The sequence below is a fragment of the Poecilia mexicana genome, unplaced genomic scaffold, assembly GCF_051168715.1.
Source record: "Poecilia mexicana isolate PSO_F unplaced genomic scaffold, ASM5116871v1 scaffold_7, whole genome shotgun sequence".
NCBI classification, from domain to species: Eukaryota; Metazoa; Chordata; class Actinopteri; order Cyprinodontiformes; family Poeciliidae; genus Poecilia; species Poecilia mexicana.
The window spans coordinates 8729481-8747040 of NW_028263376.1; the positions used below are offsets into that span (position 1 = coordinate 8729481).

The window sequence follows — 17560 nt, forward strand, 5'->3', positions numbered from 1 at the left end:
AAGCCGACACCGTTGCGACTTTTTTTTTTCAAATCTTGTACGTGATTAAGTTCTGGAGGACGTCTGTAGGGACACTGCTAAGAAACATATGTATTTCATTTGTGTGTGCTTTAATACATTTCTGTTCACATTCATATTTACAGAGATACGTATCCTAGTTAGCCTGAGTGTGCAGCGTAAGTAGCACTATCTTAGCGTATTAGGAAGAGATCAGGGGAGAAATCAGATTAAAAAAAAAAGAGGCAAAACAGCAACACAAATATCGTCTCATATAATCTAATAGATTTCATAAAACGAGTGACATTACACGAGGCTAAGCTCTTAATGACCTTGCTTTTTATAGGCAGGTTAGGATACAGTAATCTGATTTATTATAATCTCCAACAATCTCTGATAAATGCTTACTGCATGCATCTCAGACAGAGGTCAGCTCCTATTGGTCCATTACAAGGCATTAGTGACATCTGCTGTTCAGATGTGCAGGGCCTTATTAAACAAGTTGAACACGCTTTCAGGGTTAGTAAGAGAGGATTTGATATGAATGTAATATATAATTCGGGAAAATTCTGGGCTAAAGTTTGTGCCAGAGCTGCTGGGCACCTCATAATCCTGGAGACAAACACAAAGAACGTGTATGTATTACAGGAAATGACAAGAGTACAATCCGCATATTGCATGTTTCCACCCTAGGAAGATTGTAAAAACTGAGCTACCAAACAATTGTCTGAAGAGGTTCTTAGAAGCAGCAATACTTCACTAAAACTTTCAAAGTAATGTGCTAGGGAAATACATTTTCTGAAATGACTGAAACATTTGTGTTGGTAAATAACAAGCAAGAATAAGCTTTTAATAGTAGCAACCCACATCCAATGCACCACATCATGTTTAATTGTGATTGATTACGGCCTTAAAGCATATTGATGCGCCACGTGCAACAAGAAACATGTTTATTACACCATGAGATGTTCGCTATGTACATCTTCAAAACGTTAGCTTAGCATTCCTTCTTTATATTGTCAATTGAACTTGAACTACAATTCTCACCAGAATAACTGATCTTGTGAGAAATTGATCACAAGGCAATTTTTTTTCAAAAACATTTCTTATAATGACTAGATTGTGAGTTGGATATCTCTGAATATTTTTCAACCACAACAGTTGATCTTTGCTCATCCCCTGAGCAAAGGCCTTACTGGCATATTATATGCATTTTAAAAAATAGCTTAAGATACTTCAGTCAATTTAAAGACACTGGAATAATAATTGCAGCACCAGTGTTTCTTAACATGGGATTTATTTCTACTCTAAATATTTGCGCACAATAAGATGTGTATTTTTCTAAACTTAGTTTAAGAATGAACTGCTGCTATAAAATAGTTTATTTTAAGACTCTTCACATGCTTATAAGGAACTTCAGTAATTGTGAGGCACTGCTTTTGAGTTTCTAAAATGTAGAGCACACCGCACACACACAACATTATGCATAATGCAAGTGTAGATCCACTTACTTCTGAGAAGGTCCATCACCACTGAAAGTAAAAGCTAAAACCCCCCCCCAAAAAACAGTGTGGATAAATTTTTAAAAGTAGCCTGCAGCGGCTAACCCAACCCGGCCCCCAATGTTTCAGCACAGTCTATCGTACATGTTGCCCGTGTTTCCATATAGATTTTTCTCGAAAGTTTCTGTTTATTCATGAAATATTAATACTATTTATTTTTAATACACAACTTTGGTTTTACATGCCATACGCAAGAAGCAGCTGCACAAGTAAATAAACAGTTTTCAGATGGCAAACAATGCTTTTCTTTTTTCATCAATTAAACCTGCATTTAATGCAAATATAAAAAAAAGTAAGTGGTGATATTTCAACTAAAAACATCTCCAAAATGGGTTTTGGCTTCCTGGCTTCATCAGTATTTTTATTTATCCTATATTTATCAGCACACTTGAATTATTTTGTCTTTATCAGAGCTGTTCATTTGGTACTATTAGCTCCCTCTAGTGGTGGAAATCACTTCTACAGTCATATGCTGTACTTCAGTCTAAACATAGTGATAGTTTTCTTTCCCACTCCATAATGGACTTTACTGCGGGCAATATTTGCTTTCCCAACTATTATTCTAGGAAATAATTTGCATATTTCATTGGCGTTCACTCATCATTCAGATTTTTATTTCTTTTTGTGTAAACTAGACAAACACAGCTTTATAGTGTTTTTTTAATAGTGTTTACAGTTACAGCTTTAGCTGTTCTCATGTTAGGAATTTATTAAACTAAAATAGTTCAAATGACTTTGTGCAAAAGCATTTTTTTCTGCACATACTGTTTAGTTCTTACCGTTCAGTTTTTATATGGCAGCACTTTCATGACCACGACAGCAAATCCTTGCTTTACTTCTGTTTTTTTTTCTAATCATAAATTTATAAATTTGTGCATCATCCGTTTCTTGACTCTCCAAACAACGCACGATTTTTTCTAACCACAAAGAGCAAAAAAAATAAATAAAATAAATTAATTAACTACCTAGAAATCAAAATAATAAAAACAGCAAAAAGTTGTGGAACAAGGTTTTTCCACTGATCTGCATCCATTTCCTGTATTGGTCAGTCAGCAGCGGACGAGACAAAAGCCATCAGCGTCACTTTGTAAACTGTGACCTCATCACTCTTCACGGTGAGGGGGACGCACACCTGGACGACCTCAAAGGGCTGAAATAAGAATCACATATTTACCACATACATTCAAGACATGTTCTGCCAGAATAGAGATTCTCTATGTAACCCGCAGGCAGGGATTAGTCAATTCACATAAAACAATATGACATTCATATATTGCTTATCACCAGGTTGTATTGTGTGGATAATTATGTAAATGATTGAGGAAAGAAAATAAATATTTTTAACCCTGAAGCCACTAAAACTTAACATACAAAGAAATCTTCTGTACCCATCATCCTGTGATGAGTTTTTGTGTAAAACTCATCGGCCCAAATTTTTATGACTATAAACAATATTTAAGTATTGGCATGAATTATGAAGTTATAGTCAATTTCTTTGGGAACAACAAGAATTATTTTGGTTGGGGGACGTAATAAAACTACCATGCAACAGTTCATACCTTCTGAATAAATATTAATGTACAGCAGTCTGCATGAAATAAAGCAATTTTTCTTTAGTGGATACGGCAACAAACTCTCACCAGCCTAATAAATATATTTATTTTATATTTAGTAAAATTTACAATATCACATTCATGTATACATATTTTTGTGTAAATCTTATATAGCTTATGGTTATATTTGTATTTACCAATATTTAACACTTTGGATGGAGTAGCTGTCAGTATATAAACTATTGTATTCTGTTGAGTGTCCTTAAAATTGAGTTAAATTCTTTGTTATGTGAAACACAAACCCAACTACCAAAGGGATCTGATTGGTAAGCCTTCAGCTTTATGCAGAACAAATAAGGTAGATTTGTAAAAAAAACAAAATAAAAAAAAAAATATTTTTTTTTAGTTTGAAAAATAGATTTCTATGAAAAAAATGACTGGCAACCAGTCATAATATTCGTTGTTGTGAATATTATTGCATCCCTCTCCTGCTGAAACTAGTTATACCAATTGATCTGAGCCTCACCTTGTATGTACTTTGAGGTGTCCATGTGATGGTGACAGAACAGCTGCTTCCTGCCTCCACGACGCCTTTAGCAGGTTCCAGGTGAAAGCCCTGCTGGTGCACGGCTGCCAGGTCGTCCCAGTGAAACTCACCACTCTGGAGAAATAGGAAGACCAGCGGTAACTCCTTTTGGTCATCATTGCACAGCAACGTTTGAAGAAATGTTTCTCCCCGTCAGCTGATGAAACATAACGTGTGTAAGTCATCTTTGGTGTGTTCTGCCAACGTCCCGGTACCTTCTTGTCGGCATGTGGGGAGCTGATGCAGCCCACCTGCAGTTCCCTGACGGCGGGCCTGATGACCCCTGCTTTGCAGCTGGCCACCAGAGTGACGAGCAGTGGGATACACGGCGTCTCCTCCGCCTCTGTTAGTGGAAGGAAGATTACAACTTCAGTCCTTCACGTACACGTAAGCGGTAATTTGCAAGACACTCCGTTTCAACGTATTGGTGAAAAAGTTGAATACCGCACATCATTTTCCTTCTGTTTCTTAATTACACCATACTTAATAAAATCCCATTAAAGTTTGCGGCTGTAAGCTGTAAAAAACAAAAATAAAAAATTGTGAAGAAGTTCAAGGGACATGAATACTTTTTCAAGGCTCTCTAAGACGTCACGATGTTACGTTCAGCTTCCTATGACCGGCGTAGATGACTTCATGGCCAAATTCATCCGTTTTTAATTGATAAATCATAAGCTGTCTGGAAGACAGCCATCGCATTTATAACATTTTCCTCTAATAAAATGCAACTTTCATCAGATCATATGTAGTCACCGTCAGGAAGAGACTCAGACTGATCGGCCTTGATACCTGTGAGTTGAGGATGAAGTGGGGTGAAGTCAGGAAGAAGAGAATCAATGGGTACCGATAAAGGATCCACTCCACTCAGATACATGTTATGTGAAGGAACTGCACCCTTCAGATCTATCTCACAGACTTTACACTGTAAAACAGGCACATGGTTAAAGTGGTAACATCAAGACGGCTAAAGTGTAATTAGGACTTTTAAAACAAAACTGAATCGGCAGTAGAAAAGTTTAAGTCACCACTTCGAAAGAAAAGATCTGATTTTAAAAAACAGAAAATGTGTTTGTATGTCTGTGAATGTGTTTGCCGTTCTGCTCACCTTATTTAGCAGCTCTATGGTGAGTCTGTCTGTGTAGTAGAGGGAAGAATGGTCAGGCTGAAAAGTGACAGTGATGTCTTGTTTCTTTCCAGGAGCAAGGCTGCCCTCTAGTGGCTGTACACCAAAGACACTTAGCCCGCTGTAGTTCTGTGTTCCTAGTCAAGACGGAGAGTTTTACAGTGGCATCAGCGTCAGACAATCTTACAGATCAGATTTATGATAGAAAAAGCTGAGGTCAGAGAGTCAAACATGGCTTCAACGTCTCAAGTTTGAATGACAATGATAATTTAAACCCTGAATCCTCCATCAATTACTCTCTTTTTACTCACTGGAAGGTTTATCCACCTTTTATTCATATAATTAGTACATCTGACACTGTTTTGATGGGCAAACAGAAGACAAGGATTGGTATTTACTTATGAAAATGTAATTTTTAAACTTGTCAGGTTACACAGCCAATAATTTTTCACATCTTACCCACAGCTGGGTGGATCTGGGTGTCTCTATGTCCATCCAGCAGCAAGGCTACCCTGTCAAATCCATGCTGAGGACTGTTGAGAGAGTGACTGGCCAGCATCACTCTGTATTCCACGGTCTCAGCTGAGCGGTTCGTTAGCTGTTGGGAAGAAAAACAGAGGAACCACATTGACAAATTTCATAAGATCACAACGTCAGTATCTTAGTCTTCAGGCCCTCTAAACCAATAGAATATGCTTAGTTATTTGATTTTTTTTTCTTTCGTTCCCTCTGTGCATATGCCTCAGCCCTTTTTAAAATCTTTTGTTCACCCCAACCACACATCATAAGGTCACATTCAGGTCAAAACATTTAAAATGACTGGATATAAATACTAAATGTTCCCTACCTGAATAAAAGTACTCATTTTAAAGGCTGTGATTTATTTTTTATTTTTTTACATTTTATAGGGAGAATTTGCTGTGGCATTAAGATGAATCAATTTCAATAATTATAATAATAATAAAACTACTATATAGCTTTTGAATGAAATTAAACATGTTAAACAAAATTGTTCCAAACTAAAAAGTGACAACTCACCTTGAAGTGTTGGGAGACGACGTCTTTCTCCAACGCGTAGATAACGTTAGGGAGATCTCTAGAGTGAGACGAAGAGACAAAAGGAAGTGCACCCTCCCCTCGAAGAATGATTTCCAAAACCATTTTCGGGGCTCGCACGTGGAGTATTTCACTATACTGTGGAAAATAAAAGGCAGGGTGGGTAACGTACAGCTACCGATTCATAATGAGACGCTGTTTATTTAAGTAGACTCAAGTTATTTTAAATGAACTCACCTTTTTTTCCAAGGTTGGACTGAAAGCCACGACCAAAGTGTGTTTTTCTCCAGGATTTAAGCCTCTCATAGCATTGAGCAGAGAAAAAGGACCATATATGTCCAACAATGAGGACGTTAGCTTGCAAATGGTTAAAGAAAAAAAGTTGACAGAAAAAAAAAAAAAAAATATATATATATATATATATTTTTTTTTTTACAAACAAAAAAAAATATATATATTATATTATATTATATATATATTATGCTTGAATTAAGGGCAACAAAGCACGATCCTTTTGTCTGCAGTTCTAACACCTGTCAGGTCTTATTTTGGAGTTTTACTAGGTCAGGGTGCAAGCGTTGACTGCCAAACATTAAGTTTCAAGAAGTAAACATGAATCTGCCAGTGGGCGTAATACGAACAACATCTCATTTTTACCATAGTTGTTGAGCACTGATTAAGTTTTAGAAAGTTGGTAGGGAGTAAATAATAAAGATCAGACATGGAGTTGTCCTTTCCCTCTAAATAATACTATTTTTATAATGCAGTTTGTACAGTTTTCACAAGCGACATTTTCAAGAGCATAAGCAAAAAGCTGTTCATTGACCGAAGTGCTAAGAGACTGGCTTAAAAGTGTCAATGCAAAAGTAAAAAGCAATTGCTCACTGTGTGGAATATTTATATTTCATTTAAAACATATTTGCTTGCCAGCATTTAGTAAAATCTGACTTTAATAAGCATGTTTACATTTTCCTGGAGAAAGGATACTTCCACAGGCTCCTCTGAAATGTTCTGAATTGTCAACCTTTCAACCACTCTGCTTCCTACGGATGGAGCCAAAAACACAACGTAGCATGTAAGGACAAAAAGAAAGAGGAAAAAGGATGCTGAAGTACTTCAGATGAACATCCGTAGGTCCATCGGACGAAGGCATATCTTTTACGAGATCAAACCATATCTCACCTACGTAAACTTGACGGAAGTCTAAGACGTTTTTGCCATTGCCAGAAGTCACCAGCAGAGGGGGCTGTACGGCGAGACATTCCAGCTTCAGGTGGAGCGTGTTTATGGCACTAAGAAGATCAAAATAGGCAATGAACAAGAACGAGAAACGTTACTTTGAAACTTTGCTGGATGAATTCATTTTGGTTCATAAGCTAGCAAAACATAAATATAACTTTTCAAAAGAAAACAAAAATGTTTATTTGAAGCTTACCATATATTATGTTATTGTCTAGAACTGCAGTTTCTATTACTTTATGTAATCTAACATATAGTCTGCAGAAATGGACCTTCTTTTTCTTTCTTAAGCACTCATTCACTCATTGAACCACAAACTATGAAAGCTTACAGTTCTATTACCTCCATGTTGGCTGGACATTTGCCTCTGGAGGATCTCCGTCTGACACAAAGCAGCGAACGATGTACTCTTTGTAGGATCGGCTGAAGGAGCGCAGCAACAAGTCCCTGGCCTTCCTATACAGTTCACACCTTTAAAAAAGTAAATTATTACTATGTGAATAAGGAGACTTTTACTGGGTCTCATGTTTCATGTTTCTGCTAGATATTTTTTAACAAGGGTAATTAACTTTCCAATAAAAAACAAAAAACTAAATACAAACTCCTTTTAGCCTGGACACTTATTAAGACCATACTAATAAAAAAATATTTTGTGAGAATAAAGTAATAATATGAGGATAGTCGTAATAATATGTGAAGAAAGTTGGTGTATTCTGACTTTATTCAAGTATTTTTCTTTTTTCTTCACCAATTAGTGTGTATACAATAAACATTGCAAACTGACAAGAAGCAAGAAGGGGTACTGATCTACAAAATAATCGACCAGATAATGGAACGAGTAACAGCAATAACAATAAAATAACCAATCAAACAAACAAACAAAACCAAAAGACAAAAAAAGGCAAGCAAACAAACAAGGAGGCATACATTAAAATGAATACATTCAAAACAAGAATGAAACAGAACACAATAAATTGGTGTCACAACAAAAATGAAATTGATCAATGTGTGGATTAGGATATCCATTTTTCTTTTAATCCTGTCAGTTATTTTCTAATTTGAATTATTTTTCTGTTCTCTCATTGATTAAACCGAGTGTCACAGATCATTTTGGGAAGAAGTGGAAAAGAGAGGATAAAAGAAAGCAAACCTCCTGACTACCAGGAAAAAAAATATTGTCCAATCACCATTTTTTTTAAAAACCCACATTCGTTGTAAGGTAATAAAAGGTTTTATGCATTTACTTTGTCTCTTCCCATAAAATGTGTTATTACTGATGAACGCCATTTTTATGAATTAGAAAAAGGTACGTACAAAAGTCCCACCCCTTCACATGTGGTATCATTGAAAAGCCCTAAATGTCCTCTGTAGATACCAAAAGGAATGAATTCAGTAGAATGCAGGGGGTGGGAGTTATTCAAGTTTAGAAATGTCCTCTAGAGAGGACAAAAATGAACTACTTGTAGTCAGGAGGATAAATAAATAAACAAACAAACACATATGCTGGAACAAAGAATAAATAAGTAAAGGATAACTTAAAAGAAACAAAGAAAAAAGAAAAACACTGTGGCCTTATTATTAGGCTCTCCGATAATAAAGTCCTCCCCTGGTCTTTGCTTCTGCAGTGACATTAACTTAACATATTTCAATTTCATACTTTTATGACTTTATTATTCTTGTATTATGACTCCATGCTCGTAATATTTTGACCTGATTCTCGTACAAGTTACCTTTACCTAACACTACGTCATAGACACTTAACTCTCTTCCAAAAATCATGATTTGCTTTTTATTAGTTACTCCTTTAGTGACTGAATACTTATTTAATGCTGCTAAACAACATCAAAAGTGAAACAAAATCTTTCAGGAAGCAAACTCACCCCGGATTCAAGCCAACTCGCTCAGCTGATTTGGAGGAGGGAGAGGATATCTCCCTCCTCTTTGCGAACCCAGGTGTCCTCCTCCCTCTGCTGTGTTCAACAGCAATGTCTCTTTTCATCTTGGACAACACAACAAAAGACGTAAGGCAAGGAATACCGAAAGGCTCTGCTGGCGTGACACAGAGACAGGTTCAGAAGACGTAACCACCAACAACGGCGGGCGGTTCCTTTAGGTTGTGTAACGCCATTGATCTGCCTGAGCGACTTACAACCACAGACAGAGATAAACAAATAATGAGTAAGTGATCATTGGATGCAGACAATTAAAGCGAACAAGGCCAAAGGCTTTGCGAGAGCGACGGCAGCATCAACGCCTGCAGATAAAAAAACAATTAAAGCAAATTACTGTCGAACTTTATGACATGTTTAGGGTACAGCAGGTGAAACGAGGACAATGGAGGTTGTCCTCGTAACAGTTCTTCTGAGAACTCCTGCTTGTTAAAAGCATTATGATCAGCTGGCATATCCCTGAAATAAACACAATAATCTAAAATATTCCCACATTCCTTAAGTACTGGAGACATAAGTTTTTTTTTTGTTCTTTTTTAAATATTTCAGCTAATGTCAACGCTCTGTTTTGACACTGTTAGTTTCTTTTTGTCGTCATCTTAGTTTTCGGTTATTTTTTCTCTTCATGTTGGAGCTTATTTCATTTAGAGAACCTCAGCAGAGCCTGACACAGGGACAGCTTTATGTGTTATCCGAATAGCTACATTACTCCAGGTTATATTTCAGCTCTTACGGAGAAAATCTCAACTCTCTGTTTAGAGTGTAACTCATTGCAACAGCTGCAAATATTTTTGATTTATTGCATATTCAGGCTATCGTTGAGTGAAAGACGTCAGTGGAAGTGAACACATAACAGCTGGAGGCAGAACTCTACAAGTGATGCACAGGGTCAGAGGTCAGGGCGTCAGCAGTAAAAAGGCTCACTGGCAGATAAACATATGAGCTGCAGACAGCTACTGTACATTTTCACTAATCTTCATAAATGTGAAAATGTCATTTCATAGTTATCAGCCTGTATCTATTATTATTTTGTATTTTTTACATTTATTTCCAGAATTATGGCAACATTTTCTTTTCTGTCATTATTTGGTCAGCAGCAGAATGCCTCAAGGCAAAACGATTACCAGCTACGACTTTCCAAACTTCAGCAATTTTCACAATATTTCATAACCCTCACACAGATGGTATTTGCTCCGTGTTTTTCTGCTTTATCCTGCCTCTTTCTTTGCAAACAAACCAAATAAACATTATCAAGATATTACATGTCTTTGTTCAGCTGGTTGTTGTTTGCATGTTTTTTTTCTTCCCCCCCAACAGAATCACTTCCTCTAAAAGGTATACTCAAATATAGTTACTGTAACATATTAAAAATAATAAATTACTGTTATTTAATTATTGCTGAATAAACACCAGTGTGACCTGCTATCTAGTCACTTTTCCACCAGTTTGTTTTACATTTGTGAAGGTAAAAGAAGGGAACCGAAGCGGGTGCTCAGATGTACCTCATGTTCAGTGACTCTGCTCACTTCTGGCTCCTTCTCGCTGGTCGCCTTGGCGATACGGTGCAGACGGAGAGCCTCTTCGGTGACCGTTTTCTCCCGAAGAACAGGTCTGAACATCACCTGAACGAGGCATCTCTGGAACGCAGGAGAGAGCGACACGATCATTCCCTGTCTGTCTTTGGTGAAATGGTGAAAAAGCTCGGTTTGCTTAAGGAGGATAAACTTTCTGCTCGCCACATTAAGCTACATTATTATCTTTATTCATGAGCAGAAACAAAAACTAAAAGAAAATGAATTGATTGTTTTAAGTTCTGTGAAGCATTTTGCCACATTACAACCACAAAGTTTAAAATATTTGATGTGGAGTAGTGCATCGCAAAGTGCAAGGGAATGATGGAGTGTTTCTCAAGATTTTTTTACAAATAAAAATCAGTAAAGTTTTCTGTGGAACTTCATGAGTCGAAGTTTTATTTTATTTTTTACAATCACCAGTCTGTTGTGGTATGTCGCTACCAGTTCTGCACACTTAGAGTCAACATTTCTTTTCCTCAGTCTTATTTTCAAAAACAGCTAAAGCTCAGTGAAAATAACACGTAAGCCTTTTTTGCCAGGATCATACCAAAATAAGGATGAACTTTAAATTATTTTATTGCAGCTTCAGCTGCATGATTAGGGTCATTGTCCTGCTGGAAGGTGAACCTCCATGCCAGTCTCATGTCTTTTTCAGCCTCTACCAGGTTTTCTTCCATGATTGCTCCGAATCTGCCTCCATCAATCTTCCCGTCGACTTGAGCCAAATTTCCTGTTTCTGTCAGAGCAAAGCAACCTACAGAATAACGCTACCATCTCCGTGGGTATAGTGATGGGTGTGGTGTATTCATGTTAATGCATGCTTTTAGTATCCTGCCACACACACTAGATTTTAATTTAGCGTTATCAGAGTAAAGAGGGTTGAATTCTTTTTTGCACCTTGCATTTTAAAGGTGCTATGAAGTGAAATTACAATAGAATGCATTGAAATTTGCGGTTGTAACGTCATAAAATGAGCTGAAGTTTAATTTGAATGAAATTATTTGCAAGGAAACAAAAAATTAAAGGGATAATTCTTTTTTTAAACTTGCAAAAGTAGTTATTATGTTAAGTTATGGAAAATAAAAGCTCATCACCTAAAATTAAATTGAGAATAGTGCAAAAAAACAACAACCCCAAAACAAAACAAAAAAACAAATTGTCCTTCATTTTCAAATTTGAAAAGTCTCCAGCAGAGGGCATCAACAGACTACAGAAGCGTTCAGCTTTGCAGCAGGACTGTGCAAAATTGTTTACAACTGTGTTGTGACAAGATTACCAGAATCATCTTCCGCAGGCTGAAAATTATTATGATAAAATCAAACTGCAAGTTCTTCTGAAGGCTTGGTTTTCTTGGTCAGTAAAATGAGAGGTTAGGCTGAAAAGCCTGGAGGAGCTGTCTTACTGCATTTTTCAGCAGCTACTTTTTTCCCCCTACCATGCGCTATCAAAATCATGTTAAAAAGAAGACAATACTGCAAATGAATTCGGCATGGCCTCACGAATGTAAACTTATACCATTGCTTATGGGCCAAAGTTCATTGTGTGCCGAAGTCCTGAAGGAGATGCCGATGTGCACCTAAAACCTTTGCATTGCATGGATGTGCTCATACAGAAAAAAAAAAAAAAACCTCCCCTCACCTAAAACATCTTTTACATTTACAGACAAACACAACAGATAATCTCATCCACCTCTCCAGGGAGAAGGCGTCCGACTGAAGGAGATATGCTGATGTCGGAATCTTTTGGTAAGCTGAAGCAGAACAACCTGGGAGCTTCAACTGCTGAGATAACTTTGAAGAGTCGAGTTGCAGCTTCTTTATCTTGGTAGTTAGTCAGGTAAATCGTGGCGGTGGATTTGTCACCTACTGGCGTAGGTCTGAACTGAATCAGAGAGTGGGACAGCACCAGCGGTGGATGAAAACCCACACCTCGACAAGGCAGCACAAAGTCTCTGATGAAACATTAAAAAAAAAAAAAAAAAAAAATTAAAAAGACATTTATCTTTCTATAAGCAAACATGTGGGACAATCACTCAAAATCAGGAAGGGAGTAAAAATGAACCTGTCAATTCCAGATTTGCAACGGAGTTGGAAATTATATTCTATAGGTTTTTTAGGTCTGAAAATCAGGTCGAGCTCCAGGGTCTCTTGAGGAAGCAGAGTGCCGAAGCCATCGTAAGGCTGGACCTCAATATACTGCAGAAACAGAAGCAAAGACTCAGACTGAATGAGCTGGAAGCATCTACATTTGATTCATTGGAATAAGAGTCTGAAATTACGATAAAGACATTCGCTTTCAAAGGAGGGAATCTGCATGCATGTTTTTCATAAGTTGGTTATAGCAATTGTTAACCACCATCTTTATAGATTTTATTAAATAAAGTAGTTCATGCGGAAAGGGAGGTCTTTACTTTGGTTTGTTATGCAATAAAAAAGAAAAAAAAATATTTTAAATACACATGTCTTATTTTTTATTTAAAATTTTAAATGTCCAGAATACTAACAGAAAAGTCAGTAGAAATTAGAGTTCTGAGTGGATACATTAAACTTTTCGCAACCGGAGAATCCAATATGGCCGACTTACGTGTTGAAGCAGCATGGGGCAAAATGGTTTTTAACTTGTTAAATCTTTCACACAAACACAGCCAATCAAAATCACCCAAGTTGGTGCTACGTTTAAATGTACAGATTGCAGAGAAGTAGGTTGCTTTTAGCTAGAATCTGTAACAATAATTAACAAGGTCTCTGATGATATCAGAGAACCCTCAGATTTCAAACAACAAATATCTTTCTCAAATCACAACGTAAGAAACCAGTAGAACCGTAGTTCACTGTCATCCACTACATTATGTTAATCTAGCAAATTACTATTGATTTTTTATTTATTTTTTGTACCAGTCAGAGCCATCTAGTGGTATTTCTTTCACAGTTGTTTCAGAACCAACAAGCCATATAAACTGACATACCTCAGGAACCGCCACAAAACCAAAGTCTTGAGGCAGGATGGACATGTTGGTGAGGCGAACAGTGGTTCTGACAAAATGGTAGATAGAACAGTGACCAAAGTCCACCTGGATCTTGTCAAACTGCAGGTCTGAAGATGTGACAATAGCATGGATTGTGTATTGAGCTGGAAGCACCTAAAAAAAAAAAATGCAAAAGGCTCATTTTTATTTATGGTAAACATGTTGTCACTTTACTTTGGAACAATTTAGCGTCGCTCGAGTCAACACATTTTCATTCCAGCTTTTTCTTTTGGATCTTTGTTTTTTTTTTTTTTACCATCATGCAAATGTTAACATACGGTATCTCAATATAGTTTGACTTGCAGGAAACAAATTCTTTGACTGTCCTTGAACTTTAATCACTTTTCAAGTCTTGTTCATGAATTGTTAATAGGATGACATTAATGAAACATGGAGAGAAAGAACACATAGTGGACAGAAGTTTCTTATTTAAATAAATATGCACAGTATCCAGTGAGTCCATGTTTAACTTTAGTCGTTCTGCATTAGATAAATCTTTTTTTGTGCATTTTATGGATGTCTGTCATAATTGGGCAACAACATAATGTGTGTTTTTTTTTCTTGAGTATATTAAACGTACAGTTCTAGTGAGCTGTGAAAATTGAAATATAAGCACCAGATGACAGGGACCTCACTTTCTGCCTCTTACCCAAAATGTTTCCAATGCTCTAATTAAGTTAGAATACAGGATATAACATTTAAATCTAACAATACTAAAAATTTTGCAAGAGTACTTTCAGTGCTGTAAAAATGTGTAGCGTCTTACAGATTTCTTTTGGTTTTTGTAGTTTTGGAACGCCGACATGTTCAGGTCACACAAATTTTAATTATTTAATTCTTCAAACAAAATACTGCAAAAATGAATATTTATCTCATCAAGGAAAAAACAACAACAACAACAACAACAACCTAACCCTCTGTTAAAAACTAACACCCTTATGTCAAAGATCATCTCCCAGTGTCTTGATCAGATTTAGGTTAAGACTTTGACTACACCACTCAAAAATGGTAAGGTCAGTGTTCCAAGAAGCATATGGTCAGCATTACAGAAATATATGGATTCAACTTTTTTTCTGTCTCATAAGTGGGGGAATAATTATACATATGCTTGGGACTATTCTAGGAGGAGGATTAATAGAGTTTTTTTTTTTTCCCCTGTAAATAGCAATCACAGCAGAATTAGAAAATAAACTCCACAGCATGTTGGCAAAAATGAATCACTGCAACATGGTGAGACAGTGAAGCCTGAAAAACCTGACTGTTTTGAGTTTAATCAATAACGGAGCTCTAAAGCACTAAACTGTGGTCATGTTTAGAACTGATTTTTTATTTTTATTTTTTTACATTTAGTAATAATTAAACAAGTAAAATTAACAAAATGTCTTTCTTCTCCTTGTTTTGACTCAAGATGGCTTCCTCCTGAGTCATGTCAGTACTCAGCAGAGGGCCGTGTCACTGTGGCATTTCTTGCCAGCTGCTGTGTTGTGTGCTGACCAAACGGTGAGCGCATGAATGTGTGTGACTGTTTCTGATGGTTCAATGCCAGGAACTCAGGGCCTGAGGCTGGGGGCAACAGCTTTGATGCTTCACAGGAACATCCTGGCTGAGTTTTTGGCTCTCTTTCGGTGCCACATACACCTCAGTCCTCTCCTCTTTTTGCCCTTGTAGAGAAATGGACCATTGGTTGGCTGGCAAATGAGAGCAAGGTGACGGTTTGGCAAGAAATGGAACCAGATTTAGATTTGCTCAAAAAAACAAAAAACAAAAAAAAAAACAGAAAAAAGCTGGCAGAAGCAGTGCACAAATGTTTCAACGGCTGTTCTGGGCTATTTTCTTTTATATAAAGGCAGCAGTTCACAAATTTCGAAATACTAGACAAAATATAATATAAAAATTTGTCTCAAGCTTCAATTTTACAACTTTTAAACGGCCACCACGATCTTCAGTAACTCTTTTTAATTAATGAGTTACAGCAACATTTTATTTTCCTTTGGGATTATTAAAGTATTTTTGAATTGAATTGAACTGAATTTAAATTGTCTATCCAAAAGACATATCTGACCTGACCTACAAATGAAAAGGTTTAGTAAGTAGGCAGATTCACAACCACATTATGTAGCCTGTGCCATTCCAATCGAAACCAGAAGGATGCAGTTAGTAAAATAGTCTCTGCACTCTGCAGGCAGAAAGACAGCAGTTGTTACGGTAACAGTGCTCTGAATTCAGACTGCACACTGCTTTACAAACAGAATATAGAATTAGTATGGAGCAAAATCAAACAAATTTAGATGGAAATACAAAGAGATTCAATCCAGTTTCAGAAGACAATCATTGCTGGTGTCATTATTCACCTCAGCTTCACTCACTATTGCATTATGCATCATGTATTAAAATTAAACAAATTATGTTGATCATCTTGCAACTCAAATTAAACTTGAATACTTTAGAATTTATGCCAAAATCAGCCAACTCACTCGTCCACCATATTTGCTAATGCCAGCTGACCAGCTTGTGATGTCAAGTACCTGCTACATATTAAGCTGTCATTTTTCTTCTGGGTGCTACTCAGTGCATTTTTTGTTACGTGCTTTTGTTGAAATCCGTACTACATGATCCAGATATGCGTTTTTTATTGTCAGTGTGTATTTGCGAGCGAAAAAGAACCTTAGCTGGATATTATCTTTAGCGACTCAAACTCAGCGACTCAAACTCCAGTCGTGCACTTTTCTCTCTTTCCTTTACAGGCTGTCACAGATGGCACAGCAGAATAAATGCAGCTAAGAAATCAAGTAACTATGTTACTTTCAGCTGTTATAAAAAAAATACTGTATGTATTAAACATGACTTAGCGGAAATTTAACTTCACAGTTTGATGCCTTGAAATTGGCTTCTGTCACTTTAAGAATCTCCTGCTCTTTCCGACACTCCGCCTTCAGCACGTCATCACAACAATGCTATTATAATGCAAAACTCAAAAAAGTAGATTTTAGATAATACCCTCCATTTCATGCAACATGTAGATGCATTTCAAAAGCCCTAATTAATTTTGAAAAAAAAAAAAAAAAAAAAGCACTTGGTGACATTTAGCTTGGGCTGAAGATGATGAAAAAGGAGACGGGGAGCTGCAGCCATTAGAGGAAGCATTTCATCCTTAGAAACAAGAAGGTGAAGGCCTCATTAAGCAGGGATTACTGTGTTTATGGAAAGAGTGGAAGGAAGCCACACAAGAAGCTTTCAAACTGCTGCTTTACATTTAAGAAACAGATTTTTTTTAAGTATTAAAGTGATAGTTGTCAGATGTTTTCTTTTAAATTATTGATGTTTTTTATTCAGCAGAAGAAGCTACATATTAAAAATATGTATTTTTAAGTTCATTAAGGCAAACTAGAAATGAATAGCAATCCTTTATTCTAGATAACATCCAAATGAGACATTTTTATAACATGTCTTTATTTAATTAAGTTCACACTTCTCTTTAGGCTTATCTCCAGACTCCCATGGTGAAGAAACAGAACTGTTTAGATTTTTTAAAGCCCTAATGGATGTGGATTATTAATAATAAAGTACGCAAAAAGTTGTGTGATTCTAGAAAAAAAAAAACCCAGGATGTCTCTGAAAACAATGTGGAAAACGTTCAGCCTTCTGTCATTATCAGCCTTTTCAAAAAGAAGAAGCTACACGCATTTGGCTGCTGCATGCCCATTTGAAGCAAATGAAGTCATTTTCAGTGAAACAATGTGGGGTAACCTTTATGCTTGGCTTATTAGCTCCTGTGGAGTATCTGGGCCTGGAGGGCGTGAGATAATTTTAGCCTGTTACCAGCAAAATAGGTTACAACCTTCAGTGATGCTGCTTCTGTCAAAAAGTAGGACTCAAGCACCGCCACACTTACATGG

General features: G+C 36.6%; 1 protein-coding gene across 1 annotated transcript in view; it reads right to left on the bottom strand.

Annotated features, from left to right (window-relative positions):
- Nucleotides 1–2140: 2140 nt before the first annotated feature.
- The window catches only part of cfap74 (cilia and flagella associated protein 74), a 51076-nt gene continuing 35656 nt past the window's right edge, over nucleotides 2141–17560 (bottom strand). Inside the window, exons 23-38 of the mRNA XM_088007007.1 lie at nucleotides 13605–13778; nucleotides 12701–12834; nucleotides 12329–12590; nucleotides 10568–10702; nucleotides 8997–9115; nucleotides 7459–7587; nucleotides 7060–7169; nucleotides 6865–6920; nucleotides 6115–6234; nucleotides 5860–6015; nucleotides 5281–5419; nucleotides 4804–4958; nucleotides 4488–4620; nucleotides 3914–4041; nucleotides 3639–3773; nucleotides 2141–2709 (exon numbers count right to left, since the gene is read on the bottom strand). Coding sequence (XP_087863133.1) covers nucleotides 2605–2709; nucleotides 3639–3773; nucleotides 3914–4041; nucleotides 4488–4620; nucleotides 4804–4958; nucleotides 5281–5419; nucleotides 5860–6015; nucleotides 6115–6234; nucleotides 6865–6920; nucleotides 7060–7169; nucleotides 7459–7587; nucleotides 8997–9115; nucleotides 10568–10702; nucleotides 12329–12590; nucleotides 12701–12834; nucleotides 13605–13778 — 2190 coding nt within the window. The 3' untranslated portion in view covers nucleotides 2141–2604. The remainder of the gene's footprint in view (nucleotides 2710–3638; nucleotides 3774–3913; nucleotides 4042–4487; nucleotides 4621–4803; nucleotides 4959–5280; nucleotides 5420–5859; nucleotides 6016–6114; nucleotides 6235–6864; nucleotides 6921–7059; nucleotides 7170–7458; nucleotides 7588–8996; nucleotides 9116–10567; nucleotides 10703–12328; nucleotides 12591–12700; nucleotides 12835–13604; nucleotides 13779–17560) is intronic.